General features: G+C 45.8%; 1 protein-coding gene across 8 annotated transcripts in view; it reads left to right on the top strand.

Annotated features, from left to right (window-relative positions):
- The first annotated feature begins 4663 nt into the window (after nt 1-4663).
- KCNC2 (potassium voltage-gated channel subfamily C member 2) overlaps nt 4664-15266 on the top strand; it is a 95969-nt gene continuing 85366 nt past the window's right edge. For 2 of the 8 annotated variants that reach the window (XM_053405859.1, XM_053405861.1), the window contains exons 1-2: nt 4678-5847; nt 7080-7809. In XM_053405859.1, coding sequence (XP_053261834.1) covers nt 7099-7809 — 711 coding nt within the window. In that variant the 5' untranslated portion in view covers nt 4678-5847; nt 7080-7098. Of the gene's footprint in view, nt 5848-5888; nt 6465-7079; nt 7810-15266 lie in introns of those variants that run through there. The other 6 variants (XM_053405862.1, XM_053405865.1, XM_053405857.1 and 3 more) reach the window with 6 other exon arrangements.

The raw sequence follows: 15266 nt of genomic DNA, 5'->3' as shown, positions 1-15266 counted from the left end.
GCAGTTTTATCTGCAAAAGTTACATGGGGGAGGGGAAAACGCAACCCAAATGAAGGTGGAAAGCATCTGATCTACAAGTAAGCATATCACTTCTACTGTGATCTTTTGTAAATTCTGAAATGGGAATAAGAAAGTTTTTTCTGACTCCACATATGTGGCTGCAACTTTGAGAATGGCATCCATTGTAGTTGATTTACACATTAGCCTCTTAAAAGAAATATGTTTATTATTGTATCCCTCTGCCTGACTTGGAATCTAGAAGAAAGCAATAGGGTGTCTCCAGCAGCAGCTACTTCCAGGACTTGCTGATCCCTTTCCCTGCCCCATGATTCTTGAAAAGAGAGAGAAGCTTTCACTGCCACACAGGGATCCACACTAGCAGCATCACTTAGTTGTTTCAACACACCAGTATCTTGCTCACTGCATGTAGGTGCTCTTACTTGTGGGCGAGAATGAAAGCCCAGTTCAATCCACTTGAAACTCATACAAATGAGAGGCAGGAAGAAATTTCTAACAACTTTCTCAAAAGGTCTGTGGTTTAACTTGTTTTATACTTTCTATTCTCTTTGGCCCTTTCACACATCATGCTAACATGGGGGTGTGATATCCTGGAGAGCAGATAGAAGCTGATTTGCATCTCTAGTTGTTTTGCATCTTTGCTATGCTCAGCGAAGCCTGGCTTGGCTTAGTGCAGGGATGGGGAACCTGTAATCCTCCAGATGTGTTGGATTACGATCCCATCAGCCCCAGCCAGCATAGCCAAGGTCAGAGATGATGGGAGGTACAGAGTTACCATCTGGATACCACGTGTTCCCTATCCTTGGCTTAGTGTGTCATCCAAACACAAGACTCGAGGTAAACTCTCCAGAGTCTCACCACAAGCTGTTACTAAGGTTTGTTATTGGTCTACAACTCATGGTTAGCCTGGACAGAGCTAAACCATAGACCCAGGTTCAGACACCACACCAAGCTATGGCTTCCTAATTCAGCATGTTGCTGCAGTTGCGATCTCCTCCCTGGCTGCTTATATGGATCACTATATCTCTGAGATGATTAAAGCTATTTGCACTAGTAAATAAGTTGGTTTCATGTTTCCTTGAGAATAGTTTTTTTATGTTTAGCCCAGTGCAAAAAAAAAAAATCCTGTTCCCCTCAAACACTTTTATGCTCTTTCAAAAATACAAATTGGTTTAATATGGAAGTGGAGAACCTCAGGTCTAGGGGCTGAATGTGGCCCTCTAGGTCTCTCTATCTTTCCCTTTGGACTTCCCTCAGACTATGCTTCCTTCTCATGTCACTCATTGGTTGTGTTTCTCCTTTTTTCTGTTTGTTTGCAGTTGCCAGTATCATTGGTTTCACATCATGTCAAAAATCTTTTCATTAAAGTGTTACATATTTAAGAGAGCTTGCAAGAAAGTGTTTGTTGTCTTCTAGGAAGGTATCTCTTCAAGACAGTTACTTTCTGCTGATTTCAAATGAATCTTTCTTTTAAATTTCCTTTCTAAAGGAGATTTGTTTAAAGCTGAGAATGTCTGCTTCAACAAAACCTCAACTATATACCAGTTTCCACTGAACAATATGCAGTATGATCACATCATGCATGGGGAGTATATTCCAGAGATGGCACATATACACAAAAATGTGTATGCTTGAACCACCCACTTGGAATAGCTCCTGTGCATGCATTCTTACTTTTCTGGATGGTGCACTGAGCAGGCCTTGTCCCCCAAGCAAGGCAAAGCGCTTTTAAGCCCTCCACCTTCCATGCATTTAATTTGTGTGTTTTCAACCAGTCAGTCTTCAACCATGTAAGTTTGAAATCACACAAGTTAAATGAATTTAAGATGTTATCACACTGTATGTGAAATTCAGTTGGGACTGATTTAAGGAGATGTTATAATATTTATCCAATCTATATTGCATTCTACTACACAGAAACAAATTTGGACAAAATAAATGTGCAAATACTTCTAAAAACAAGGGGAAATAGTATTTTTGTTTTTCTTTTAGCAGAAAAGCATATATGTTGCCATACTTCTAATACTTAAGTAACTTAAAATTGTTGCCAGAGGGAAAAGTTATAAATGTCCTTAAAGCCACTTAAGAAAATAAAAGTGGAAAGAACAGGTTAGATTATTTAGAGAGCTCTGCAGGATTGGGAGGGGGGGTGCCGAATCTAAATGATTTTGACTCCTTGACTATGTTTGATGTGTGTAGGATCTTGATAATAGGCATAGATGACCTCTGAAGTCAAATGCTGTTCAAGCTAGCCTGAATTAAAAACACAAGTGGATCCCTTAGCTTGGAGAGAAGCAAATCACAACAAAAGGGAAGGAAAGAATAAGGCCAAATGGACCAAAAATATGTTTAAATGTCCCTAGAAGAGGGATATAATGAAGTCAAAGGCCTACAAAAAGCCAGAGTTTCTCCCAGAAGCGGGAACCAAAAAAAGAAAGCTGTAGACACTAATGAAATTAATTAGGGGAATGGTGACCCATTTAAAGGTCACTATATGTTACTGTGTTCTTGCACAAAGATACAAAACAAATACAGCTTTTAGATAAGCAACTTTATTTTTGCTATGAGCACACCAATTGGGCAATGGTACAAAATAATACCTTGTGCCATGCTTCAGATGTTGCAGATAGTTTTTAATGGATTCAGCAGCTGTGGCACAGACACTGGAAGGCATTGAGACAGACAGCCCCTTCTTACGGACAATTACCAGCATTGATCACAAGGAGACCTAATATCCAAGGTATTCTTGAATCTTTGATGTTCTAGCGCTGGAATGGGAAACTTGTGGCTATTGGCCTGATGACACACAGCTTGAACCACCATCCAACTCAGCGGGTGCTGCAGGCCTGTTCTTGCTTACCAGATTGCAATTGATTCCTCTTATGCCCCATGTGTATATGTGAGGTAGAGAAAAGAGACGGTGGCACAGAGGAATAGCTAGGTAATGCTACAATCTCTGCCAGCTTTTGGATCTTAATTCTCCCACCATTGACTGAGTCTCCTGGTTGACTTTTGTGATGTGTCAATGGCGTTCTATGGGGGGGGGAGCGGTTCTTTATGTTGGGAAATTTCCATTACACCTTAAGGAGCAGACATGGAACTGTTACGTGTCACGTGTCTGTTTACATTCCAGCACTGTTTTGCTGGTGTTAGCGGAACTTCCGCTGTGTTATTGCTTTTGCTTTTGCCTCTCTCGCCGAGACGACAAAGAGAGAGACAACATGTTTTTTGTCCTGATTTATGATTAATAAATCCGTAGTTGTAGTATGCTTCCACAAGCCTCACCCTATTCTGTGTGCGCAGTTTGCTCTGCTGATATAGTGTGCCCCGGCTTTGAAGCCTGGGTCGCTTATTTACGTCGGAGCAGAGGCCGATGGGTCTTCGCAGTGGGACGGCTGGAAGGAAACGACCCGGCTGGGGCTAGCAGCTGGCCTTTCGACCCTCTGCATGCTGACACTTTATCCCTAGCAGATGATCTCCTTCAAATGTACAAAACAGAGCTCAAGAAATAATGTGAAGTTCAGGCTGTGTAACATCTTAAGGCATGCCCGTGGTATTTGCACACATTGCCTTTTGACTTCTTTTCTACTCAACTATCTTCTCTTGCCTGCATTCATTCCTTAGCATGTAGATTGTCCTGCAAAGGAAGATGGACTGAGTATGACTATACATAAAAGTTAACCTGGTCAATATTGGTTTCATGTAGAAGCAGCTCACCATCATCTAAAAACTTTTAGGAGCTGCTAGTCTCCATATTTCAGTTTCCTTGCTACAAGAAATGTAGGCAGACATTTCATCATTGATTCCCCCCCCCCCCCGGTTATCTGTCAATGGAGCTTCCTATGTTTTGTCTTCTTGTACTTCTTTGTTTGGTAACTCTTCAAGGATAGTTCAAGCTGATCACTGAGATTTCTTTTGTTTCTTGGTGAACAATCAGCATCTTCCCTATCCTGGCCATAATAAGACAAAGATACTTTACCAGTAAGTGTGATTATAGTGTATAAGCATAATTGTGAAATTCTCATAAGGGAGATTTTAAAAAGACAAGGACCTGCAAGATCATAGAGATAAAACTATAGCTATATATTTCTAGGAGCAGATTGGTTGCACTCCAAAAGCTTAAAACTTTCTTACACAGAAACACAGGAGGTGTTTCTAATACTAGCAAATTGGGAGGAGTGAAGATGCACAGAAATACAAAAACATGCAGATAAGCTGTAACCTGCAATGCAGTTATGGTCTTAGGTCTTGTTGAGGGCTAGCATTCTTTATAGATGTCAGGAATATGTGGCTGCTTCTCTTGGGATGTAGTCTGCCTACAATTGTATGTAGAGCAATCCAGTGAAAAATTGCATTTGCTTTTGAAATCTTGTGTATGCATTTGTAACAGTGGATTTAAAGATTTTCAGGCTTACTTGCACTGAGAAGGGACTTCAGATTCCCTACTTGATTCTGACTGTTATTATCAAGTGATCTCTACCTGTTTTTACGCTAAATGAACAATCACACCTCTTTGTTGTCCTTCAGCCTCCTTGGACCCTTAGGGCAAAACATCGTATTAGGTAATGCGGGGTTGGTCCTCTGCTTTCTGGATAGTGGCTCTTCCTGATGTCAGATGATATAGGTGAGCTTTTCTACCACCAAGGAAAGGACTACAGGATCAGTGGGATGGGATGTGTGCAAGTGTATTTGTGATTACATCTGAAAGCAGTCTCATAACCCTTGAACAGATTCATTTTTTTCGTGGATCATGGTGACACAATGGCTACCTAATGGGAAGCAGAGCTAGCCACTATATCCTCCTGTTCCAGGTACTTTTCAATGTCTTGTTGTTGTTGTTTATAAAGAAAGATTTTGGAACCATTCTGTTCATGCTGAGCTCCCAGAGGTTGTGGTGAGGTTGTGAAGGAACATTCTGTGGAGATGGGGTATAGTAGTGACACACACAGCAAACCTTAAAAATGTTCCTGTGAGTGCAGTGAGTAAGGAGGCAGGACTAGAAACAGAGGTCCATAGACACGAAACAACAACGTTCAGCCACATCCTTGTGTCTTTCCCCTTATCCTTGCTGTTGACTGCCATTGCACTTCCTACATCCAGAATTCTTCTTCTAAAGCCTACTCCGTGTCATTTTCACCTGTAGCTAGGTGCCATCCTCACTGCTCCTGTCAGGTAAACAACTCTTCCCCAGCCGGATGCTCCGTTTCCCCCGAAGTGAAATCAGCGTGTGAAAGGAGCGGAGGTGCATTCCTCAGAGATGGCTTTTGCGTCGCGTTTGGTCTGTTTTCAGCGATCGAAGCAATCGCGCAACCCGAGAAAACAAGGCTAATGGGGTCGCCTGCCACGTAATTGCTGGAGAATGGTGCTGAAGGGACAGCTCCCACCTCGCCTCTCTTGAAAGGCAGGGGAAGCCTTGGCAGCAGCGCTCCTTTCACCTTGGAGCTGGAGCGAGTGGAGAGGCGCTTGGATGGAGCAGCGCCGACTCCTTCAGACGCTTTGAGCCCACCCTGCCGAGGACACCCTCGCCTACCCCCCCCCCCATGTTTTTGTGATGCTTTTTTCTCCTCCGCGAAGCTAAAGCGTCTCCTCGATCTGGCACAATGACTGAAGAGAGGTTTCCTAGCAGCAGGTGGGGGCTGCTTCCCTTGCTTTCGGGGTTGGCAGTCAAGGGCGCTGGCATGGCCACCTGAAGATGGGAGGAGCGCGCCCCCCTCCCGGCTACAACAAGTAGTTCTTCGTTTGACACCAACACAACCGAGTCTGGAGGCAGCTGCGAAGGAAAGAGCGTTTGCAATGTGAAGAGCAGCCTCTTTCTCTCGTGTCACCAAGGTATGGGGATGGATGGCATGGGGAGGGGGCTAACCATAGCAGAGCATTTCTGATTACATCTGCTTCTCGGTTCTGAAATTAACCTGCACGTATAATCTGGCGAGGATGAGGAACGCAGAAATCTGCTGCTAAGGTTACACGACAACAGATCCTATAGGGTGTGCCCGCTGCTGGATTTGGGAAGGGGGGGGTGCAAAGAGTGTTTGGTTATCACTAGTCAACCCCAGATGTATCCTGTAGATTTCTCTCCTAATAGATAGAAGATGGACAAAGGGAGGGCACCTCGTTTTAATTCCTCATGTTTGTCCAGACAACTTGAACGAAAGAATTCAGAGAGGAGAGATGAAGAGGGTTGACGAAGGTGACTACTGATTGCTAGCAAGGAGAAGCGGCTCTATTCCGGTGTGAGCCTTGGCTGTATTGGGGTGTTTGTGTGTGTGTGGAGGGAGGGGGCGCTTTGAGGCAGAGTCCGGATCATCTCAAGCGGAGGGAGGGCGAGGAGATGGAAGGATGAGGAAGAGCAGCCATCTGAAAGCAGGAGAGGCGAAGGCGGAAGGAGTGTGGGGCAAGGGGGCTGCTCTGGATTGTGCCCAGGAAAGAGCTGGAAGGAGCGCCAGGTTGGTTCCAGGGTCGTTGGCGGAGCAACTTTTCCCTTGAGCTGCGTTCTTTGCCACTGCTTGCGAGGAACTTAGACGGGAAACTTGAGGGTTCAGAGTCTAGGGCGGCCAAAAGGGATGGGACATGGGGTTGGGTTTTGTTAAGGAGAACGGCGGATATGGGGAATGGGGGAGGCAAACGCGGGACAAGGGAAACGGAGACAGCAACATGGGGAAGTCCCTTTGGTGACCTGGCTCTGGGTTCCAGCAGGAAACAGTATAGGTTGGGAAGAGCGCCCTCTCTTGGACAAGACCAGCAGGGGGATGTAGGCTCAGGACGGGTACGCGACGCCTGGTTCTACGTCTCTTCTCGAAGGGCTTCGCACCTTCCTCTGAAGATGCAACTAGCTACCCTTCCCTTCCATGCACGGTGCAACCTCTAGGAAGCTGCTACCCCTCCCTGCTACCTCACATTCATATTTGGGGGCAATTATCACGTGGTGGTGGCCGTGGCCCCTCCCCCACTCTCCCACGGCAATCGACGTCTTCCTTTCCCCAGGCGGCCTAAAAATAGCCACCCGGCTCTGTTGCCTCTGGGCGCCTCTCTCCTCCTTCTTCTCCTTTTCTCTCCCGCAGTCATGTCTGAGCCACAGAGATGGGGAAGCTCGAGGACCACGAGAGGGTGATCCTCAACGTCGGGGGCACGAGGCACGAGACCTACCGGAGCACCCTCAAGACGCTGCCGGGCACCCGCCTGGCTCTGCTGGCCTGCGAGTCCCCCGGCGGCGGGGAAGAGCACCAAGCGCCGCCCCTGCCGGCTCCCCCGCCGCCCCTGCCCGCCCCCAACCCGGGACCCAACCCGGGCGGAGGCAGCGGCGGCGGCGGCGCGGGCGGCCCCCTGGACGGCGCGGGCGGCAGTGCCTGGAGCCCGCGCAGCAATGGCGCCACGTGCTGCGAGTTCTTCTTCGACCGGCACCCGGGCGTCTTCGCCTACGTGCTCAACTACTACCGCACGGGCAAGCTGCACTGCCCCGCCGACGTGTGCGGGCCGCTCTTCGAGGAGGAGCTGGCCTTCTGGGGTATCGACGAGACCGACGTGGAGCCCTGCTGCTGGATGACCTACCGGCAGCACCGCGACGCCGAGGAGGCGCTCGACATCTTTGAGGCGCCCGACCTCATCACCGGGGAGCCGCCAGCAGAGCCCGACGACGACGAGCTGGCCGCCAAGCGACTGGGCATCGACGACGTGGGCGCCGCCGCCGCCGCCCTCGGAGCCCCGCTCGACGTCAAGGGCGGCCGCTGGAAGAGGCTCCAGCCGCGCATGTGGGCGCTCTTCGAGGACCCCTACTCTTCCCGCGCCGCCAGGGTAAGGAGAGCGGGGCTGAGGCGGGGGGGGGGAGGTGGAGGGAGGGGAGGGGAAGGTCCAACCTCTCTGCCCCCGGGTGCCCCACCTTAAAAACTCACCCACCAACCCTTCGAAGGAGGCTGCTGTGAGAGGAAGGGGGTGACAGAAACCAAGGGAGTCCCAACTTGCAACCAGTGACCTGGGAGTAGGGTTGCCAACTTGAATAAAATATTGGGGGGGAGGTAAGTCCCCCCCCATAATCAATCACATGATGGGGTGCAATTGCACCATTTGAATGGCAATGCCCATCAACTTTGGGGTGCCCCATCCCCTCATATATTTTAATGGGAACCTTGGCCCCTAGAAGTTGGCTCCTCTTCCTATCAGTAACCGGGGGAGAGCTTCCTTCAGGGTAAACATGCATAGGATTGAATACTTGTTGTTGCTACTCCTGTTCTTGTAACTTTTTCATTGTTATTTTTTTAAGAGCAGTTATGTGTAGGTGGGTCCCATTGGGTTCTCACACATTCCCAGGTGTGTGTGAGACTGTCACCTTTCTTAGTGCTCTTAACCATGTGAGATGCCTTATTGTTCCCATTTCACACAGTGGCATTAAGGGGGCTGAAATGAGGCGGGTCACAGGCCACGGGTAAGGGGCCTTCTCAAGCAAGTGTTTTAGGTGAACTCCCTCATATGGGGGGGGGGCGGAGAGAATTGGTCCGTGGAGAGCAATAATTGACATAAATAGATGTACTTGCCATGGGCAGCAGCGTATTAGTATGGAGTGTTAGCATGCTAGTGGTGAATGGCATCAGTTGCCCTGTTAACACTATATCGTAAGGGCTGGTGCATGAATCCTTTATCCATAGAGTGTGTCACATCTTCCCCCAGTCCTTTACTTATTGAAGGCCCTGGGGCTCTGTCAGTACCATGAGATGTGAACCCAAGACTTCCACATGGAAGGCCTGCTCATGGTTCACCAGCTGAATGGGCTTGATGGTGATCTTGGATGGAAGAATGTCTTGTAGTAACTGACAAAGCAGGAAGGGAGCCTAGAAGGCAGGTCTTCCACACAAACTGAGAGCACGCAGCCACTACTGTCTCCAACACCAACAGGCCTTAGCAGCCTCAAAGGGAGAGGCATGAAAATGGGGGTCAGTTCTCCCCAGTTTTCTGTTCATATCTGTAGATTTGTCATCTATAAGATGGTATCCTGAATGGCGCTGATACACCAGTGAGAAAAGTTTAATCAGAATAGAGTTTCTATCCAACTTTCTCATAAAAACTAACCTTGGTTGAATATAATTGCCAGCTTAATGCTAAATCTGCCTCCCCCTATTGTGTGATTCTTTCTATTATGCATGGGCACACTCTTGAAATGCCCATCTGAAAGATAGTACACCATTTAAGAGCAGCTGTATGGAAGCAACAGGATGCTATGTGCATGTCTGAAGTTGCCTTGTGTTTCTGTGATCCAACAAGCCGTATCAATGAAGCAGGACACTTTAGCTTACAGGGTTTGCTTGGGGAAAGCCTCCTGAAAAAGCAGATAGCAAGTCCTGATTTTGGTACAGAGAGTCAGGGTTGCCTACATTGGTCTTGGCTTGGTCATTGTCTGCTGTGTGGATCAGTGGAGCTCAAGGCAGAAGGAAGTACACCAGACCACCGAACAGCAAGGACTGGAAATACTGAAACAGTGTTCTCAGTTCCCAAAACTAAGGCCGTCAGGGTGTGCCTTGGGGACAAAGTATATATAGATACCTGTCGGTTCTTTGGGGTCCATTTAAAAAATCTGTTTTGGATCTGGCCTTGTTTGAATGAATGTAGAATAAATGTCTGAGGTTACATTTGCATAGCTTCTCTGCAATACGAGTAGGCTTTCATTAGTTTTATTCAATGCTTGTGTCATTTTTTACTACATTTTTAACTGCAAAGTTATTTTACAGCTCCTGTGTCTTAATTTGTCTGTTTCGTAGATAAGAAACTGAGGCTGATAGGTAGTGAAAAACAATGACACCTGTACGGAGCTGGAATTTTTACAGCAGGATACATGCTGCTCTGCTTAATGGCCTGATTCATCTGACACAGTCAAGCAAAGTATGGTTTATTGGGACCATGGGGGCTCCTGAAGATGAGCTTGCAGCTGCTTTCCTCTTCCCTGGTCCCATTTACTGTTGCACCACAGTGAGTTAACCCAAGGTTGGTCTTAGCATGTCATCTGAACTAGGAGGACTTGTGGTTAATTTCTCCTCAATAGCCATGCACTGTAACCAAGAAGCAGAAAGAACCAGGAGGGAGTCAAGCAGCTACAAGCTACTCTCCAGCAGCCAGCACCTTTATGCGTTCCCAGTACTAAGGTTACCAGATTTTTTTTCAATGAATCCGGGGACACTTTTCAACTTCCTACTAAATAGATGGATTTTGTCAGGGGACTGATTTGTAAATCTGGAGACTGTTCCCCAGAAACGGAGATGTCTGGTAACCTTACAGTAAACCATAGCTTGGCTTGCTATGCTTTGTGAACGAGGCCATTGTCCATAACAGTACATTTCCCAATTTTCAAGAACACATTTGTTAAACCAAAAGCAGCCCATTTTAGTGGGCAAACAGCAGGGGAAAGAAGAAGAGCTCTTTAACCCTTTCTCTTCAGGCTGTTTTCCCACTCAAAATTTTCACTCAAAATGGATGTTTCCCCATCCATGCTGCTCTTTCTTCTGTGGAGGAAAATGATATTTTATATATCCTTGTCCACATGTACAAGGAGGATATAGTGGGTGGTATTCAATGAAGTTTTACTCAAGAGTTGATCTACAGAAATTAATGGACCTAACCTAGCCATGTTTTTATTTATTTATTTAACTTAGTTGAATGCCACCCAGTGTATATATACACAGTGTAGTGTATATATAGAGTATAACAAACATATTTCTGTTAAAGAATAGATGCTTGGACATCTTTGTCTAGTGGGGAATATATATGCTGTTATTTGGTGACATGAGCAGTACAGGTATCTGTAACACAGTCAGACTGCTTGTCTTTTGATCATGGCCAAAGAAGAATAGGAATGCATGCAGCCCTTGAGACCGAGACTATATATGTTGACTTGTTCTTCACTTGATCAGCATGTATCTTTGAAATCATGCTCTTCATTCTGCTGTATGGTTGTTTGCTTGAATGTTAACTCAGTCTATAGTACCTCATATTGAAATGCAGGGTTTGTCCATTTATCCTGCATCGAACTGTGTATTGGAAAGCTTATTCTCCATCTTTAAAATGATGTGGTGGCATAAAGGAATGGGTAGCATTGGATTTGGGCTGCTGAGATGAAGGTTTAATATCTCCGCAGACACAAAGTTCTGTGGGTGACCTTGCTGCAGTCTCTTTGCCTGACCTTTCTCAGAGGGTTGTTGCAATAGTAGAAAGTGTATCTGAGGCCCTTGGAGGAGAGACAGGATGCATTTATCTGATATTTATCACATTTCTTTTTGTATTGCATTACTATGTTATTGATAGTTACCTGGAGCACCAAGCAAGGAAAAAGCAGAGTATTAAAAATATTCAGAGGACTGTTAGAAATAAGAATTGTGAAGGACTTTTCACATTAAGGTCCCATTCCATAAACCAGATTTAGGTAAAAAGTCTTGTACCTCTTACCTGAAAGGAAACCATGTTGAACACAGTGTGACATATTTCTGAGTAAACATGTATAGCAACGCTGCTTTTCTTATGGTGCTTTCCAGATGTTGGAATACAACTCCCATAATCTGTGACCATTGGCCATGCTGGCTGAGCCTGGTCAGAACTGGAATCCAACAACATTTGGAGAGTATTGCTTTTGTACTGGGTATTGCCCGCATTGTAAGCTGTGAAATGCATCAATAGTGGGATTGATGTAAATAAAATTTCAGGCTGAAACGTTTCTTACTCTTTCTTTCTCAGGGCCCCACTCCCAATAGCAATTTTCTCACTAACACATTTTCAGGAGAAAAGCTCAAGTACTTTAGAAGGAGGTTCTTATCCTGAGATGGTTGTCCTAAAGAGCTGTCAGTATGGTGCTTGGCAGTATGAGAAGTCTAGAAATATGAGAAAGTAGGTTAGTAGAGTAAACTCAGAACTGCATACTGTGTTACACAATCTGTGTTGTTTTAGTCCATGGATAGCCTGATAGAATTATCTAGGTCTAAAGTCTTTTAGTGTTTCATCATTGCTGGTTTTTCACATGGCTTCAGTTACTGTCTCCTCACCTGTAGGTTTACTGGGTAGGAAGCATAACAACAACAACAACAACAACAACAACAACAACAACAACAACAACAACAAAAATAGTCCTTTTGTTATAATACATAAGGTTTCCAAAGAGCAATATATGCAGGCAGCTGGACCTCAAATGGATCAGCTGTTTGAATGGATGTTGGTGAATTGTGGGCAGTTGCTACAGGAAGATAAAAGTAGTAGCAAAATGACAGCACAAAGTCCCAGTTCTGTGTTTGACTTACAGTAGCCTTTTAGGGGCATCCTATAAAGCGGGTGGCGCTGTGGGTAAAAGCCTCAGCGCCTAGGGCTTGCCGATCGAAAGGTCGGCAGTTCGAATCCCCGCGGCGGGGTGCGCTCCCGCTGCTCGGTCCCAGCGCCTGCCAACCTAGCAGTTCGAAAGCACCCCCGGGTGCAAGTAGATAAATAGGGACCGCTTACTAGCGGGAAGGTAAACGGTGTTCTGTGTGCTGCGCTGGCTCACCAGATGCAGCTTGTCACGCTGGCCACGTGACCCGGAAGTGTCTTCGGACAGCGCTGGCCCCCGGCCTATAGAGTGAGATGGGCGCACAACCCTAGAGTCTGTCAAGACTGGCCCATACGGGCAGGGTTACCTTTACATTTTATAAAGATGGTTATGGGCCTACAGTGATGTAACATTGTGTGTGTGGGGGGCACGGGGTGGTTGTCCCAGGCAAAAAATTGTTAGGGACACAAAATTTCCACACCTCGTGGTGCCTCAATACAGCTGGATGCTTCCATTGCTAGGCTTGGTTGAAAATGGTTTCTCCATGTGAACCAGGAAGTGATCTCTCCAGACAACGGAACAACTCTTCTTTGCCTATCACTGTGGTTGTGATTCCCTGGGTGATACTGATGCCATCAGGCAGTTGAATGCACATGTATACTCTGTCTGTTTCCCTCCCACCTCTCCCTCCATGCGGTCCCAGGCTCTGGCAACCCACACTATGTGTCTGTGTGCCTTTTATAGACGGAAATAAGTAAAAAAGAACCGCTGTTGAAAGCAGGACTTTCAGAATCACTTCCTCCTATGGCAGCAAGCACAATACTACTGGTTTCATCTGGCCAGGACATAGTTGGTTGCATTGGTAACACCCAGCCACCTCTTAAGTTTTTTTTAAAGCAAACCCCTCAGCATATTACTATTTAGTTACTTTATTTCACCTGTACAAGAAGCATGATCCACTTTCTTGCACCATGAGTACAGCACCCATGCTCAAGAGTTCTTGATAGGACTCAATAGGACCCAGTTCCCCTCCCACCACTACGTATGCTCACAAGTGCAACAGGATGTTAGGCTGAGTAGGAGATACATATGTGCCTCTTGCATTCCCATCTGGCCATCTCTCTCTGTGCCTTGTAAGTGCTCCAGCTGCATGAGGCTACGGACAGCACACACAGACCTCCCTTTCCCTCTAACATCCTGTTGTGTGACCTCTGTGTTTGCCTGTCTGCACACATGGATGAATGGACGGAAATAAACCAGGCTATGTTTGCTACTGGGATGCAGAGCCCTCAGTGTGTCCTCAGCTATTGATGATACAGATGTCTTCTATCAGGAACTTATTACTAAACTGCCTCCAGTAAATAAATATGGAGAACTACTTTGTCACTATAGTAAGAGAAGCCTGCTCTACTTATTTAGAAAACAATATATTAGCATAAGCTATCAAGTTCCAGCCACGCTATTTGAAAATAATGGCTCTTTAGGGACAGTTTGCTACATGAAAGAGAAGTGAAAAGGTTTTTGATTAAACATCAAGCATGGCAATAAAGCTCTTTTGCTGACATTTCTATTCTGTTTCATCCGTTTTCCAAAGGTGGTATGAATCATTGTGAGAGGACTGTAATAGTTGCCTTTTGGAGCAATCCTGCAGTAGTGTGAGAGGATGGCAGCTGGAGGACTGGCTGACACCTGTTGCTTAATAAGTTTAGAAATGCAAGAAAAATGGAGTCAGTCGACCTAATATTTTGATGGTAACTGTGTGGAAAAGATATGTGAAAAAGGTAACATAAGAGATATTTCAGTCCCCGCCCCCCCGCCCAGCATCTGCAATTCTCCCTTCTAGAGCAGCACTGTCTAGTCCTCCTCTTGTTTCCATGGAAACAGGTCAGCTTCTGGCTTCTTCTTTTTAATTGAAAACAGCATCCCTCTGCCATTTATTTAAACATTTCCGCATTGTTCTGACATAAACATCACATAGACAATGCATGCTGTCATTTCAGATGATGGTTGCGTGTGAATGCATGTACATATATGCACATTCTGCTGTGGTGGAATAACCCAGAGAACACCTTCAAAGTCACTATTCAGTCATAATCTGCATTAGTGTAGCTGGGAGCGGAAGTTGGCTCCAAATTGTAATGCTCACATATGCAGCAACTGATAAATAAAGTGTGGGCTTCCTTCTCGTTTGGAAAGCTTCACCAACAACATTATGTTCTGCTTTTTTTTAATCTTTCAACACTGTTTATACTTTCACTGTTCATGTTTCAACTTGTTTATACTTAAATATTTTTTTAAAAAAATAAATAAATAAGAATGCATGTCTGGAAATGGGGTCTCTGAAATGGATGGCTACGAAGATTGCTTGGAGAAATTCCAGTCTGTTGCCAAATATCTTGATATTGCACTGACTTGGAATATTGGGATACATACAGCAAAGAGGAGATGATGCAGGGGCTGGAAAAATTCTACCTGCTTCATTGCTCAGGTGTGTAGAAGGGTAATTCTGGGACCTAGAATTCTGAATATTTTCCCAGCTTTTATAACCAGCATATTGAAAGCTATGTTTATATAGTAAGCTGCCACCCTCAGGTTTCTCAATAATCCAGAATAGAACACTTCTATGGTGAAGGAAATAAGCCCTGAGTGCTCACTGGAAGGACAGATCGTGAAGCTGAGGCTCCAATACTTTGGCCACCTCATGAGAAGAGAAGACTCCCTGGGAAAGACCCTGATGTTGGAAAAGATGGAGGGCACAAGGAGAAGGAGACGACAGAGGACAAGATGGTTGGACAGTGTTCTCGAAGCTACTAACATGAGTTTGACCAAACTGCGGGAGGCAGTGGAAGACAGGAATGCCTGGCATGCTCTGGTCCACGGGGTCACGACAAGTCGGACACGACTAAACAACAACAACAACAATAATAGTGAAGCTATTTACTTCTTGTTTTGGTGAGCTACTTTTGACAAAAGCTATAGT

Source organism: Podarcis raffonei, chromosome 10 (genome assembly GCF_027172205.1).
Source record: "Podarcis raffonei isolate rPodRaf1 chromosome 10, rPodRaf1.pri, whole genome shotgun sequence".
NCBI classification, from domain to species: Eukaryota; Metazoa; Chordata; class Lepidosauria; order Squamata; family Lacertidae; genus Podarcis; species Podarcis raffonei.
This window is presented reverse-complemented; position numbering and strand designations above follow the sequence as displayed.